Genomic DNA, 15,762 nt, shown 5'->3' with positions numbered 1-15,762 from the left:
GTGAACAGTTCTACTCGCAGGTAGAACAAAATAGTCTCTTAGGTAATTCTGACATAACCTAGAAGTATGTTTTGGATCATTGTCTTGCTGTAATATGAACCCCTGACCAAGTAGGCGTACACCAGAGGGTCCAACCTATCCACAAGGTATACATACACACCATTTTACATTGTAATATGACTGTACTCTTTAAATATACACTACCAATAGAAGATATTTGAGTCATTAAAGAGGCTCTGTCACCAGATTTTGCAACCCCTATCTCCTATTGCAGCAGATCGGCGCTGCAATGTAGATAACAGTAACGTTTTTTGTTTTTTCAAAAACGAGCATTTTTGGCCAAGTTATGACCATTTTTATATTTATGCAAATTAGGCTTTCTTAAGTACAACTGGGCGTGTTTAAAGTTAAGTACAAGTGGGCGTGTATTGTGTGTGTACATCTGGGTGTTTTTACTTCTTTTACTAGCTGGGCGTTGTGAATAGAAGTGTATGATGCTGACGAATCAGCATCATCCACTTCTCTTCGTTAACACCCAGCTTCTGGCAGTGCACAGACACACAGCGTGTTCTCGAGAGATCACGCTGTGACGTCACTTCCTGCCCCAGGTCCTGCATCGTGTCGGACGAGCGAGGACACATCGGCACCGGCGACAGAGGCTACATCGACTTACCTGCAAACGCCGATGCTGCTGCAGAATCTACTGTAGCCTCTTTCGCCTGGTGCCGATGTGTCCTCAATGTAGTGATTTTTTGGGCTTGTTTTCTGCGGGATGAGACATATTTTTGATTTGTACTGTTTTGGGGTGCATGGGACTTATTGATTCATTTTTATTATGACTTTTTTGGGGGGCAATGGAAAAAAATTGCAATTTCGCCATTGTTTTTTGAGTTTTTTTTTACGGTGTTCACCTTGCGGTTTAAATTACATATTAACTTTATTAATGGAGTCATTACGGTCGCGGCGATACCATATATGTGTACTTTTATTTATTTTTTACACTTTTACTAAATAAAACCAATTTTTATGAAAACAGTTTTATTTATTTTTTTACTGTACTTTTTATTAATAATCTTTATTTCACTTTGATTACTTATTTTATTAGTCCCACTATGGGACTTTACTGTGCGATCTTCAGATCGCTGCTATAATGCTTTGGTATACTTCGTATACCAGAGCATTATTGCCTGTCAGTGTAAATCTGACAGGCAATCTGTTAGGACGTGCCTCCGGCGCGTCCTAACAGGCATATGTCCAGGGCAGACCTGGGGGCTTTTATCAAGCCCCCGGCTGCCATGACAACCCATCGGAGACCCGCGATTGCATTCGCGGGCCGCCGATGGGTGTCAGAGGGAGCGCACTCCCTCTGTAAACAAAGTTAAATGTCGCGGTCGCTATTGACGGGTTAAACGGCCGCGATCGAAGTAAACTTCGATCGCGGGCGTTGGAGCAGGAGCTCAGCTGTCATCAGACAGCTGAGCCCCGGCTCCAGCCTGCACGGGAGACCCGTGCAGGACTTAGACTAGGCGAACGTGAAAAGGCGTCAGCCTAGCCTAAGGCCCCTTAGTGACGAACGTGAAAAGGCATATCGTTGGTCACTAAGGGGTTAATTTCAAAATATATCAAAATGCAATTACATGCAATATATATTATATGCAGTAAGTTCCTAAGGACCCGCTAGTGATAGCTGTAGGCAGCCAGAAGGGAGTGAAACCCAGAAGGTTACGTTTTGAAGCATTTCTCCCCATTGATTTAAAAAAAAAAATTACATACAGAACCACAAAGCAAATTTCCATAAAAGCAGTTTTATATACTAAGAAAAACAAATTGAATAACAGCATAAAATCATGAAATGTGTTATGTTGTGTGTTAGTGGCGCAAGTTTGTGCTGAGTCACTGCTGCCAAGGCTGGCTTTTAAAATACATGTTGAAGACAATACTCTGTGAGTGGATGTTACTCATTTTACAATCGGTCAAAACCAAATTGAATAACATAAAAATAGATAAGCAAAGAAAGCGGTCAGTAAGAACGAAAAGCATCTAGATAAGACTTGACAAATAAATAATACATGTCAAGATACAATGACACTTGAATCCCAGGAAGTATAGACTGTTTTTGTTTTATCTGATTCCTGTCAGACAGCAATGTACACATCATATAGTGTCACAGAAACAATTAAACGCTATTGACTCTTGTTCAGCCACAGCGATATTCTATTACACTTATACCTAAAATATATAGCAAATTATTTTGTTACTTACCATGGTAAGGTGTAGCTCCTCTCCTAAAAAACTTCTCACACCCAAAATCTGGTGGCAACCGTTTTGAGAGTTTGTTTGATAAATAAGACTTTGCACATGCTTGAATATCTTAACAATATAGCCGCTTATAACATCCAGGTCATATCCTGTCATAAACAGAGATAAATTAATCTACACCAGCGAAACCAGGCACATTTTTGTTATACAAATACAATGGTGTGTTATATATATATGAAAAAATGGAATATTCCAAACATCTTGATTTATTCAGTATCTAGTATGAGCGCCACACACAGAAAAACACGCACTTACACGCCTTGGGATGCTATCAATGAGGTTATTAATGGTTGTCTGAGGAATGTTATGCCCTACTGAATGCACTTGGGCACACAAATCATCAAGATTGGCTGCTGGCAGCTCCCTTTGCAATTGCCGACAAATAACGTCCCAGATGTGCTTTATGGGAGACAAGTCCGGAGATGCTGCAGGCCATGGTAGCACGTTTAGGGTATGCAGGCTACTCACAGTAGCACGAGCAACATGTGGCCTGGCGTGGTCCTGTTGAAAAACCGCTTTTGTGACAATTTGGAGAAATGGCCATAACACTGGTTCCATGACAAGATCAATGTAATACTGGGCTGTTAGTGTACCTGAAATGAAGACTAGAGGGATCCGGCTACCATTCATTGCCACACCACACAGTAATCCCGGAAGTAGGACCCGTGTGACTTTCCCTTGTGAAGGCCTCTTCATCGTGTTGCCCACATCGTCTCCAGACCAATCTCTGGCAATCATTGCGTTTGAGACAAAAGCGGGAAACTTTGATGAAGAGGATAGATCTCCATTGCAGCCTCCATTGCCATGTTGCTGTGCATCATGATAGCTTTTGGGAGCGGTGGCGTGTGGTCAATAAAACAACTGTAGCTGGACGTCTGTCTCCTAGCCCAATGTTGTGCCAATGCCTTCTGATGGCTTGTGTCAACACTGGTTGCCGCCCTAGGCTTGGGATGTAACAGCCAATTTCACTTGCAGTACAGAATGGATCACTACGTGCCATTCTTCCAGACAGACGATCCGTCCATGCAGCGGTTCGCCTCCGCGCACCTCTTGCTGTCATTCCTGTTCATTGTTCTCTCAACCTCTGGGAGATGCAAAGTTGAACAGTGCTGAAATCTCATCCCAGGCACATAGCGATCTGCCGGAGTTATAAAACAAGGTCTCTCAGTTCAAGGATTCTGTCCCTCTCAGGTTTGCGACAAGTGGTGATAACTGGTACGTCGATAAACAGGAGGCATCGCACAATCATTCCACAGTACTTGATGTGATTTTAGAGTTTTCATGTGGCTAAAAACTTTGATTTCAATCTGGCTTCTATGCCCCTCCCACATGCCACAGATTGGAACTACGTGCTTGAAAATTTGATCATTTGCAGATCTTAGCGACACCTGGTACTTCCTTGATTTGCATAACCTTACGGCTTGCCCTTCTTGGTGTTGCAATTTCAATGTTGAGGAACACATATATATATGCACACATACATACATATACACACACACACACACACACACACACACACACACACACACACACACACAGTAGTTTTTAGATATCTATAATTATGTGTGTTTATTAGGCTCTGTTAACATTGGTATCATTTTTCTGTTCTATCAAGTTTTCTTTACCCCAATGGGCAGAATAGTGTAGCTTGATGTGTTATTCTACCTGGTTACAAAAAAAAAAAACCTTATGAATGCATAATCGTTCAGTGGGTTCCCTTAGGAACTGTTACAAACAAATTTAAATAAATGTGTATTATCCGTAAAGTGTCTTGTAAAAATAAAACCTTTGATGCCATTGTTAACAGAGCCTTATCATATATAATATTACATTATTATTTATGATTATTTTGTTGTTATTATTATTATCATTATTATTATATAAACTAATCTAAAAATAAAAACCCTTGCAAACTCTGATAATGTTTAAAATGTAAGATTACATTACACTCCCACAAAGTTTAGACATTATTCTCCTTTGGCCAAAAGTTTAAAGGTTGGCTATTTTCTAGGGGTATCTCCAAATTTGTATGCAATCTTTTTTATGGATTATTTGAACACGATAAAACAACAAACAACATAATTTGCTGAGTACATAGATGACACCTTAATAAGTGTGGGTGGTATGGTCTGGTAAAGTCTCAGGATATTCCTATAGATTCCAGGCCATGTGAAAGCAGTGGATATCTGTATCAGATGTTGAAGGGTCAATATGAGATCTCCAGGGTATTGCACCATATCCCACACATTTAATACATGTTTAGTTTAATAATTCACCACATATTGAACGGTCAGGAAAACCCAAAAACAGATACCAAGGCATTGTAAAGGGTTCTGGCTGGAGTCATTCCTTTCACAGTACTATGAAGCATTTTACCAATATTACACACTATTTGTTATTAAACCACAACTTCCTGATATTTTATTGACTGAATGAAAGCACTTGGAGTAGCAGTTTTAATGGTGATGGCAGAGCCACGTGATTACCTAAAATTGACATACATATTGTAATAAATCATATTGAATAAAAAACATGAAAGTCAGCTCCATGCAGGTAGAAAATGAATAACACATGCTTATTATAGCACCATTCCAACAGTTACAAACTGTATGATGCCCCATCATTCTTAATAACATTAGAAAGATGGAACAGTAATTGACAGCATACCATTGTTGATAATCATATTATATTGAAAGCTAGAGCATTGTGACTGACAGATCACACTGTGAACAAGTCAAAGCATTTTGTTGCCCCGCTGATACCATCAGCTGTTGTTTGTGCATATGCAGAGTTTGATGTGGGAATCCAACAGAAAAAGCTAGCAGGAGTTTTCGGCAAATGCTGAGGAAGGAACATCCTGAATTACAAATTAACATATGTAACTCCAGAGTGACCTGAGATGCCTCTGATGCTTTATTTATGCTCATGCTTGAGAACCAGACAGGATTAAATGTTGGGAAAGCTCACAGAACGAATAAAATATGTGCAGTTTGGTGAAGATAATGCTGCTCGGAACAATAAACCACTAATATTGGATAACAGACAGATCAGCTTTTTTGTCATTTAAAATTTAGAAGCACCTGGTGGCTTGAAATATAATGGTTTATCAATTGTTAGAAGAATTATCATTCCATACAGGTTAAATAGCGGCCAGATTAGACAACGCGCAACTGCTGTCCTAAAATTCATATTAATGGAATTGTTTGAATATTCAACATATTGCCTAGTTTCTGTAGTAGACAGAACCTGCTGTAGTAGAAGAGTAGCATTGGTTGCTGAACAATAAATCAGCACAATGAATAGCACCGCTTTTACATGGCATTGTGTGCTACATGTAAGGCCTCGTACATATCTGCGTCTGGCATTTCCGTTGCTCTGTTGCGTCACCGGAGCAGAGCAACGAATATACCGCAAGCATCAGATCCGTTGCCTGATGGACACCATCAACACCCAATAGAACCCATTGACTTTGATGGGTTCTGTCGGGTCTTCGCCATGGTGTCCGTCGTATTACTGGACAAAATAGCGCAGCATGCTGCGCTATTTTGTCCGGCAATCTGTAACGGAGGCCTCTAGTGGAGCCTCTGGCGCAAATGTAAACGAAGCGTAATAATATGACAGATACTACTTCTCTATGATTTTGCCATATACTAGGTGCTTCAGAGGCGGTCTGTAATTATTATACAAGACATATAGTAGGTGGAACACTGACTTTTTTCTTTCTTTACCCGTTCACCCTTGATACCTGCTTTACATTTCTTTATCCCAGTGTTTCCAAAATAGGATTTCCTAACGCCACCTGGTCAGAGGTTCCCCAAAACATACAGTTAGGTCCAGAATTATTTGAACAGTGACACAAGTTTTGGCCTTTTAGCTGTTTACCAAAACATATTGAATATACAGTTATATAATCAATATGGGCTTAAAGTGCAAACTCTCAGCTATTATTTGAGGAAAGGTTTAGGAAATACAGCTCTTTAACAGGCTCCCGACATGGCTGTGTATTTGCTGCCAGCGGTCAGGGTCCTTAAAGAGGCTCTGTCACCAGATTTTTCAACCCCTATCTGCTATTGCAGCAGATAGGCGCTGCAATGTAGATTACAGTAACGTTTTTATTTTTAAAAAACGAGCATTTTTGGCCAAGTTATGAACATTTTTGTATTTATGCAAATGAGGCTTGCAAAAGTACAACTGGGCGTGTTGAAAAGTAAAAGTACAACTGGGCGTGTTGAAAAGTAAAAGTACAACTGGGCGTGCATTATGTGCGTACATCGGGGCGTGTTTACTACTTTTACTAGCTGGGCTTTCTGACGAGAAGTATCATCCACTTCTCTTCAGAACGCCCAGCTTCTTGCAGTGCAGACACAGCCGTGTTCTCGAGAGATCACGCTGTGACGTCACTTCCCCAGGTCCTGCATCGTGTCAGACGAGCGAGGACACATCGGCACCAGAGGCTACAGATGATTCTGCAGCAGCATCGGCGTTTGCAGGTAAATCGATGTAGCTACTTACCTGCAAACGCTGATGCTGCTGCAGAATCAACTGTAGCCTCTGGTGCCGATGTGGCCGACACGATGCAGGACCTGTGAGTGACGTCACAGATCTGCACTGCCAGAAGCTGGGCGTTCTGAAGAGAAGTGGATGATACTTCTCATCAGAACGCCCAGCTAGTAAAAGTAGTAAACACGCCCAGATGTACGCACATAATACACGCCCAGTTGTACTTTTACTTTTCAACACGCCCAGTTGTACTTTTGCAAGCCTCATTTGCATAAATACAAAAATGGCCATAACTTGGCCAAAAATGCTCGTTTTTTAAAAATAAAAACGTTACTGTAATCTACATTGCAGCGCCTATCTGCTGCAATAGCAGATAGGGGTTGCAAAATCTGGTGACAGAGCCTCTTTAAAACCCGTGCCATAGACTATTTACACCTGCGGGTTTTAGCTTGCTGCCCGAGTGAAAGGGCAGCTGAATGTCGGGTCTCCGGCAGTCCGTGACTGCCAGGGACCCTGAGGAGAATATAGAAGCAGGTTTCGCTGCTTCTGTCTTCTCAGATCTCTTTTACACAGCGCTCAATGAGCGCTGTGTATAGGAATAGAGGCAGCGGCCGCACCGCTGTCTCTATTGGTCCCGGTGATCATGTGACTGGTCACATGATTGCCGGGTGCCGTTAGTGGCAGACTGCTGCTGGGTCTAACTGGAACCAGCGCAGCCCTATTAGTGACAATAGTCACTACGAGAGGGCTGATTTCCCCTGTAACTGAGGCTGCTGTGCAGCCCCAGTTACAGTGGAAAAACATGGTGTAAAAGAAAGAAAAAAATATATCAAGTCCCCCAAAGGTCGTTTCTGACCTTTGAGGGACAGACCATAACAGTAAAAAAATAAAAGTAAAGTGCAAAAAAAATTGAATAATAATACACATAAAATACCCACCCCAAAAAAAACACCCCCACGCCAATCAATGTCGTAACGCTAGCCCTGACCCAATTACCCTAATATATGTAATAAACATGTAATATAAAATGTAATGTAAAAATTGCTGAAAAGTAAAAAAGCTTATCTTTTTACTATTATTTTCAAACTTTAAGCCTAAAAATTCTAAAATAGCAAAAAGGATGTGTATAAAAATGAAATCTGCATTGTCTACGGAAAAAAAAACGCAAAAAAAACATCGCTAGCCTGACAAATAAAAAAGTTATAGCATTTAACAGTGTGTGGTCCTGGGGGCTCAAAATTGCCCGGTCCTGAACCGGTTAATATGTAGCTGCCTCTTTTTCAAGGGACCAAAGGTAATTGGACTATTATCTCAAAAGCTATTTAATGGGGTGCATGGGCTACTCACTCATTAATCCATCATCAATTAAGCAGGTAAAAGTTCTGGAGTTAATTCCAGGTGTGGCATTTGCCTTTGGAAGCTGTTGCTGTGAACCCACAACATAAGGTCAAAGGAGTACACATGCAAGTGAAACAAACCATCGTTAGGGTGAAAAAAATGAAGAAATCCATCAGAGAGATAGCACAAATGTTAGGAGTGGCCAAATCAACAGTTTGGTACAGTATTAAAAAAAAAAGGGCGCACTGGTGATCTTGTGAACTCCAAGAGGCCTGGATGTCCACGGAAGACAATAGTGGTGGATGATCGAAGAATCCTTTCCATGGTGAAAAATCCCTTCACAACATCTACCCAAGTGAAGAACACTCTCCTGGATGTAGGTGTTTCAGTATCTAAGGCTACCATAAAGAGAAGACTTCATGAGAGCAAATACAGAGAGTTCACCACAAGGTGCAAACCATTAATCAGCCTCAAAAATAGAAAGGCCAGATTAGACTTTGCCAAATAACATGTAAAGAAGCCAGCCCAGTTCTGGATCAGCATTCTTTGGACAGATTAAACTAAGATCAACCAGTACCAGAATGATGGGAAGAAGAAAGTATGGAGAAGGCTTGAAACGGCTCATGATCCAAAGCACACCACATCCTCTGTAAAACATGGTGGAAGCAGTGCGATGGCATGGGCATGCATGGCTGCCAAAGGCACTGGGTCACTAGTGTTTATTGATGATATGACTGAAGACAGAAGCAGCCGGATTAATTCTGAAGTGTTCAGGGATATACTTTCTGCTCAGATTCAACCAAATGCAGCAAGGTTGATTGGACGTCGCTTCGCAATACAGATGGACAATGACCCAAAACATACTGTGAAAATAACCCAGGAGTTTTTTTAAGGCAAAGTAGAGGAATATTCTGAAATGGCCAAGTCGATCACCAGATGTCAACCCAATCGAGCATGCATTTCACTAGCTTAAGACAAAACTTTAGGTGGAAAGACCCACAACCAAGCAACAACTGAAGACAGCTGCAGTAAAGGCCTGGCAAAGCATCACAAAGGAGAAAACCCAGCGTTTGGTGATGTCCATGAGTTCCAGACTTCAGGCAGTCATTGCCTGCAAAAAATTATCTACAATGTATTACAAAAAAAAACATTTTATTTATGGTAATGTTAATTTGTCCAATTACTTTTGAGCCCCTGATATGAGGAGGCTGTGTAGAAAAATAGTTGCAATTCCTAAACGTTTCACAGGATATTTTTCTTCAACCCCTTGAATTAAACCTGAATGTCTACACTTCAATTGCTTCTCTGTTGTTTGATTTCAAATCCAATGTGGTGGCATGCAAAGCCAAAATAATGAAGATTGTGTCACTGTCCAAATAATTCTCGACCTAACTGTAGCAGCACATAACTTGTCAATTTTACAGTACATATGGCAAACTGATTTCAACCTGCGCAAATTTGATTGGAACAATGAACATATCTCATCCAGAACATATTCCTAGGCAAGAATTATGGAATGTTTTAACAAGCTTCTTTGAGGTAGGAATTGGAGTAGGGGTTCATGTTCTATGGTAATAGGAGTCAATGCTATATCCTGTAGGTTCATGATATATTAGAATTTTTTTTTATTTATTGATTTATTTATACATTTTCTTTACTACAGAGCTTAAGGGCCTGTTCACATCAGCATCTGGGTTCAGTTCATCAGTTCCATTCAACTTTTCCGTCAGAGGAACCGATGAACGGAAAGCCGAACGGAAACTATTGCTTCCGTTTGCATTACCATTGATTTCAATGGTAATGCTCCCATTTCAGTTGGTTTCTGTTCAGGGACGGCCTTAGGATAGATGGCACCCCGTGCAAAATTATCTTTCAGCGCCCCACCCCATCATAAAAAAATGCCCCATAAAAAGTATCATGCCTCCCCACAGTTTAATGTCCCTTTAGTGCCCCCCATACAGTATTATAATAATAATAATAATAATAATAATAATACTAATAATAATATAATATATTATAACCTCTTCAAGGACACAGTATTTTCTCCTCTAATTGTGCCCACACAGTATTATGCCCCCTAAGTGCAACACACAGTGTATTGCCCCCTGTAATGCCCCTACACAGTATAATGTCCGCTTGGTGGCCTCTATACAGTATAATGCCCACCTCCCCTGGCTGCCACACACAGCCCCTCCCCTTGTAGATAGTGTCCCCTGTAGATTGTGCCATACAGCCTCCTTGTAGACAGTGCAATAATCCCCCACCTCCTCCTTGCAGACAGTGCCATACATCCCCCACCTCACCCATGTAGACATTGCCATACAGCCCCCCACCTCCCCATTGTAGACAGTGCCCTCAAACAATAAAAATTTGTATTCACCTAGTCCCCGTTCTCACAACAAACTGAGCTGCTCCGCGACGGGATCCTTGCATAGGCCAGCGTGATCCTGTAGCTTAATACAGCGTTTCCCAACCTTTTCGGACTCGAGGCACCCTTGGAAAAACCAAAATTTCCTCAGGGCACCCCTACCAAAAATTGTTTCCAGAAAGACAGAAAACGGCTAAAAACGAGCACTACACTCTCAGGGTATGTTCACACAGCGTTTTTCATAAGGCAGAAAAAAATCTGACTCAAAAGTCCTTCAGGGCCTTTGAGGCAGATTTTGAATTAACAGCGTTATTTGACGGGTTTTTTTTTGCGTTTTTTTTAAGCCGTTGAACCTAATGCAAAAAACACAGGAAAAAAAGAACTACAAATGAGCGCTGTAGGTATTTTCTGCCTCCTATTAATTTCAATTGGAGGTTAGAGGTGAAAACCGCTTGAAGACTATCATCCCGCCACTCACAGTAAAATGACCATTAGCCCGCCACTCACATTAAAATGACCATCAGCCCGCCAGTCACAGTAAAATGACCATCAACCCCCCACTCTCACTAAAATGACCATCAGCCCGCCACTCACAAATTCCCATTTGTAGGTAGTGCCCCACAGCCCCTGTAGATAGTGCCACACAGCCCCTTGTAGGTAGTGCCACGCAGCCCCTTGTAGGTAGTGCTACGCAGCCCTTTGTATGTAGTGTAACGCAGTCCCATGTACATAGTACCACACAGCCCCCTTGTAGGTAGTGCCACACAACCGCCTGTAGGTAGTGCCACACAGCCCACTTGTTGGTAGTGCCACACAGCCCACTTGTTGGTAGTGCCACACAGCCCCCTTGTAGGTAATGCCACACTGCCCCCTTGTAGGTAGTGCCACACAGCTCCCTGTAGGTAGTGCATCACAGCCCCCTTGTAGGTAGTTTATGGACTGTAACGTCAAGGGCTTCTCCTGGAGTGGAATCCCCGATCACAGTGTCAGCAACGCTGTGGACGGGGATTCCGCTTCAGGAGTTGCCCCTGATGTCACTATCCATATATGGACAGAGACATCAATTGCTCCATCCAGGAGCGGAATCCCCGGCCACACGGGGATTCTGCTGTTTCAGGGAGCTACAGTGTCGTAGTAGATAGCAGAGAAGGGGGATACCTCCCTGCCCTGCTATATGATTCAATAGAATCTGTATCCTAAGGACTCAGATACTATTGAATGTGGCATCTGCTAGTGGCGCCGCCGGCCATGGGGGAGCCCATCCCGATGGGCAGCATGGGCGCCCTCATGTCCATTATCGCCGCTGCTGTACAGCGGCAGCGACGTCACCATAGAGAAGAGGCGCCCGGGCAAAAAGGCATCTGCTGAGTCGGTGGGCCAAGGGCGCTTCTGAAACCAGAAGGGAAGGAAGCCAGCGCAGCGCCCCCTTTCCACCTGCTGAAGTGATGAGTCCTGTGCAATAGCACAGGTCGCACACCCCTAAGGCTGGCCCTGTTTCCGTTCCATAAAGTTTCTGTTTTTTTCACAATAGTGCTAAAAGTGGAAACAATAGTGCTGTCGACTGCGCTATTGTTTCCGTGATAAAAATGAAAACTTTATGTAGCGGAAACAAACTGAAACGGAAGCATTACCATTGAAATCACTGGTAATGCAAACAGAAGCGATAGTTTCAATTCAGCTTTGACGGAAAGTTTGAACGGAACCAAGGGACGGAACCCGAACGCTGATGTGAACAGGACCTAAAGCACAAGAGTTTTCATTTTCAGGGATGTTTAGAAAGTATAAATTAGCCTCTGAAGGTAAATATTACTTGAAAGCAACTCTAACAATTTTTTTGCTTTAGATAAAAACTTCTGAATGTATACTTTTTTTAATTTAAAATATGTTTTACAATTGGTTATTAAATATATTTACTCTACTTTTAATGAGTAAAAAAAAAAAAATGTATTATTTTCTTGGTGTCGTAGAAAGAGGTCTGCTGATTCAGTCACTGCTATTTGAACTAAATATAAGATGGAGCCACTTCTTTCTGGTGTGTGAGCAGGTCATCCCATTAGCACAGTTGACAATAAAAGATCAGTAAATAAATTTGTATATATGGCAAAAGACTGTCAGTGGCTTCACTGCTGTATGGCTAATAAGGTTGCTTGCCCTTTTCATTGCTAGTAATAGTTATAGTCAGGGTAGGCTCCAAGCTTATGTGGGCCCTTGGGCGAAACAGACTTAGTGGGCCCCTTTGCGGGGAACTCACGGCGGCAGTAAAATGGCAGAAAACATCACTTTGTGCCCCCATATAGAAGTTAGGCCACCAGTTTGTACCCCATAAATTTAGTGCACTCCGTAGATAGTGCCACAGTGCCCCTCATAGGTACTTCCACACGGCCCCCCTCGTAGGTAATGCCACACAGCCCCCCTCATAGGTACTGCCACACAGCCCCCCTCATAGGTACTGCCACACAGCCCCCCTCAAAGGGTACTGCCACATAGCCCCCCTCCCAGGTAATGCCACACAGGCCCCCTCCCAGGTGTGCCACACAGCCCCCCTCATAGGTACTGCCACACAGCCCCCCCCAGTAGTGCCACACAGCCCCCTCCCTGCTACTGCCACTCAGCCCCCCTCTATGCTAGTGCCAGAAAGTCCCCTCCATGGTAGTGCCACACAGCCCCTCCCCAATAGTGCCACTCAGCCCCCTCCCTGGTAGTGCCACTCAGGCCCCCTCCCTGGTAGTGCCACTCAGGCCCTCTCCATGGTAGTGCCACTCAGGCCCTCTCCATGGTAGTGCCACTCAGGCCCCCTCACTGGTAGTGCCACTCACGCCCCCTCCCTGGTAGTGCCATTCAGGCCCCCTCCCTGGTAGTGCCACTCAGGCCCCCTCCCTGGTAGTGCCACTCAGGCCCCCTCCCTGGTAGTGCCACTCAGCCCTCCTCCCTGGTAGTACCACTCAGCCCTCCTCCCTGGTAGTGCCACTCAGCCCCCCACCCTGTAGGTAGCACCTTTGGGGCTCCATCTAGAAGTGGAATCCCCAGCCAGAGCATTGCCGACACTCTGGCCGGGGATTCTGCTTCAGGAGGAGCCCCTGATGTCACTGTCTATATATGGACAGTGACGTTAGGGACTCCCTATAAGGGGCGGCATCCCCGGCCAGAGTGTCGGTAATGCTCTGGCTGGGGATTCCACTCCTAGAGGGAGCCCCAAAGGTGCTACCTACAGGGAGGGCGGTGGTGTGGCTCTACCAGGGAGAGGGGCTGTGTGGCACTACCAGGGAGGGGGGATTCCGCTCCTAGACTGGGGCTCCCTCTAGGAGCAGAATCCTCAGCAACGATCTGGCCGGGGATTCCACTCCTGGAGGAGGCATAATGGCAGGTGAGTGGGCCCCCTCAAGGGTAGTGGGTAGTGAGCCCCGGCACTTGCCCGGGTTCGCCGGGTGCTGATGCAGGCCCTGGTTATAGTGACTTCATAATTTTACTATAGACCAAGGTTCAAAGTGCAGCAACCTTAGACTACCACAGCACCAGAGGACAGTATGAGAAGTTGTAAATGTTTTTGTAAAAACCTCTGTCACGCTAAAGAGATAGAATACATTATACACTGGGTCACATCCAGTGTAATTTGAAAAGCTTGGTGAGATGTATCCAATGGGGGCCTTCCCCCACCATTAGGGTTGCCACTCTGCCAGTAAGCCACAATGCCAACCAGTATTAATGCCTGAAGGCCAGTGCCAGTAATTATTTCTTATTCATATTGTAGATGTATAAGGGATAGATGAACTTACCCCTATTCACAGGAGGCAGCCAATTTTAGGGAGGCAGAGTGACCTGGCGAAGTCCAAGCAAGACTCCTCCAAACGTCAGACCAATGGAATAAGAGATGGCAGTAACAGTAAGTAATGGAGTAAGAGTGGCCTATCATGAGAGGGGGTGGATCCTGTTTGAAAATGAGACAGAGCCTATATGGCACTGTGTACAGGTTTATCATATGGGCGGTTTGAGGATCACAAAGTGCACATGTTTTGTTTTTGTTTTTTTTGTTTAATTGGCTATTATATAATACATCAATTTAAAAGATAATAGCCAATAATACTTACAATCTTCGCTCCCAGGTTCCTCTTCAGGTATAGGCACCGCCACGTTAGGACACTGTGTGCAGTGGTGCCTCTGAGATAAAAAGGAGCCTGGGAGCAAGGAGGGTAAGTATAAAACTGGTCTGTAGTCTAAAAACAGTTTCTTGTCTGGTCAGGGGGCTAAATTAATTTAGGGGTCTTGGGTCTGCATTAATTTAGGGGCTATGGTCTGAGGTCTGAATTTATTTGTGTTGTAGTAGAGGCTGGGGATGGCTGTAGAAGCGAGGGGTCAAAGATGTCTAGGCAGAAAACTCTGCAGTGGTCAGGAGAAGATGTCATGGTGGTCCAGGCTGGATGGAATATAATAAAAGGAAAGAGAACGTCAATCAGAGAAGACGTTACCTGTCAGGAGCAGACATGTCTCACGACATGTCTGTTATAGGAAATCCTTGTATTCCCCATGGGAAAGCAATTTGGATCATCTACTCTGTGTTGCGCTGATTATTCCTCCAGAAAACGTATATGACTAAGGCCTTGGCTACATGGAGACTTTTTGTGCTGCAGCTAAATTATTGTAACTATCGAGCTACTTTCAATCAAGATTCCCTACATTAAGTCTCTGTGTAGCCTTGGCCTAATTGACAACTGAGTGTTACCATTACCCATGTCAATAGGATGTGTCCCTAAATAGTCTAATACTGTCAGCGATGATTGGACAGTCAGGCTGTGTAGGGATATACACTTTTTACAAAGGGAATTGTAACAGACAGTTGTCAATTTATTCATACAAGCTGTCAATCAGCGGTGGAATGGCGGGCTAGTCGCAGTTTATGAATAAGGGCTGCAGGAGAAAACTGAAATTTTATGGGACTGACAGAAACGACACTTGAGTGGATCCGTCTGTCCCATAAATTGAATGGCAAAACATAATCTGGGTGATGTCACGCCAACAAAACCACACCCCTTTTTAATCCTGGCAGGTATTTTTTGATGATAAAGGTGGCACCCCTATCCACCGTGCCTCCTGTGACTGATATATCCACACATTTATAAACATTCCATTATAATAATGTTTAATTAAGTGTATGTCTAAGGGCCTGTTCACATCACTGTTCACTTTCCGTTCCGGGGTTCCGTCAGAGTTTCGGTCGGGTGAACCCCGCAACAGAAAGTGAA

At 43.5% G+C, this 15,762-nt stretch overlaps 1 protein-coding gene across 1 annotated transcript in view; it reads right to left on the bottom strand.

The window, feature by feature from the left end:
* The window catches only part of LOC142741794 (uncharacterized), a 659,023-nt gene that overhangs the window by 504,860 nt on the left and 138,401 nt on the right, over positions 1-15,762 (bottom strand). Inside the window, exon 35 of the mRNA XM_075851126.1 lies at positions 2,263-2,408. Within this exon, the coding sequence (XP_075707241.1) occupies positions 2,263-2,408 (146 nt within the window). The remainder of the gene's footprint in view (positions 1-2,262; positions 2,409-15,762) is intronic.

This window comes from Rhinoderma darwinii, chromosome 2 (genome assembly GCF_050947455.1).
Source record: "Rhinoderma darwinii isolate aRhiDar2 chromosome 2, aRhiDar2.hap1, whole genome shotgun sequence".
Lineage (NCBI taxonomy): Eukaryota > Metazoa > Chordata > Amphibia > Anura > Rhinodermatidae > Rhinoderma > Rhinoderma darwinii.
The sequence above is the reverse complement of the archived record's forward strand: the minus strand, read 5'-3'. Positions and strand labels throughout refer to the sequence as shown.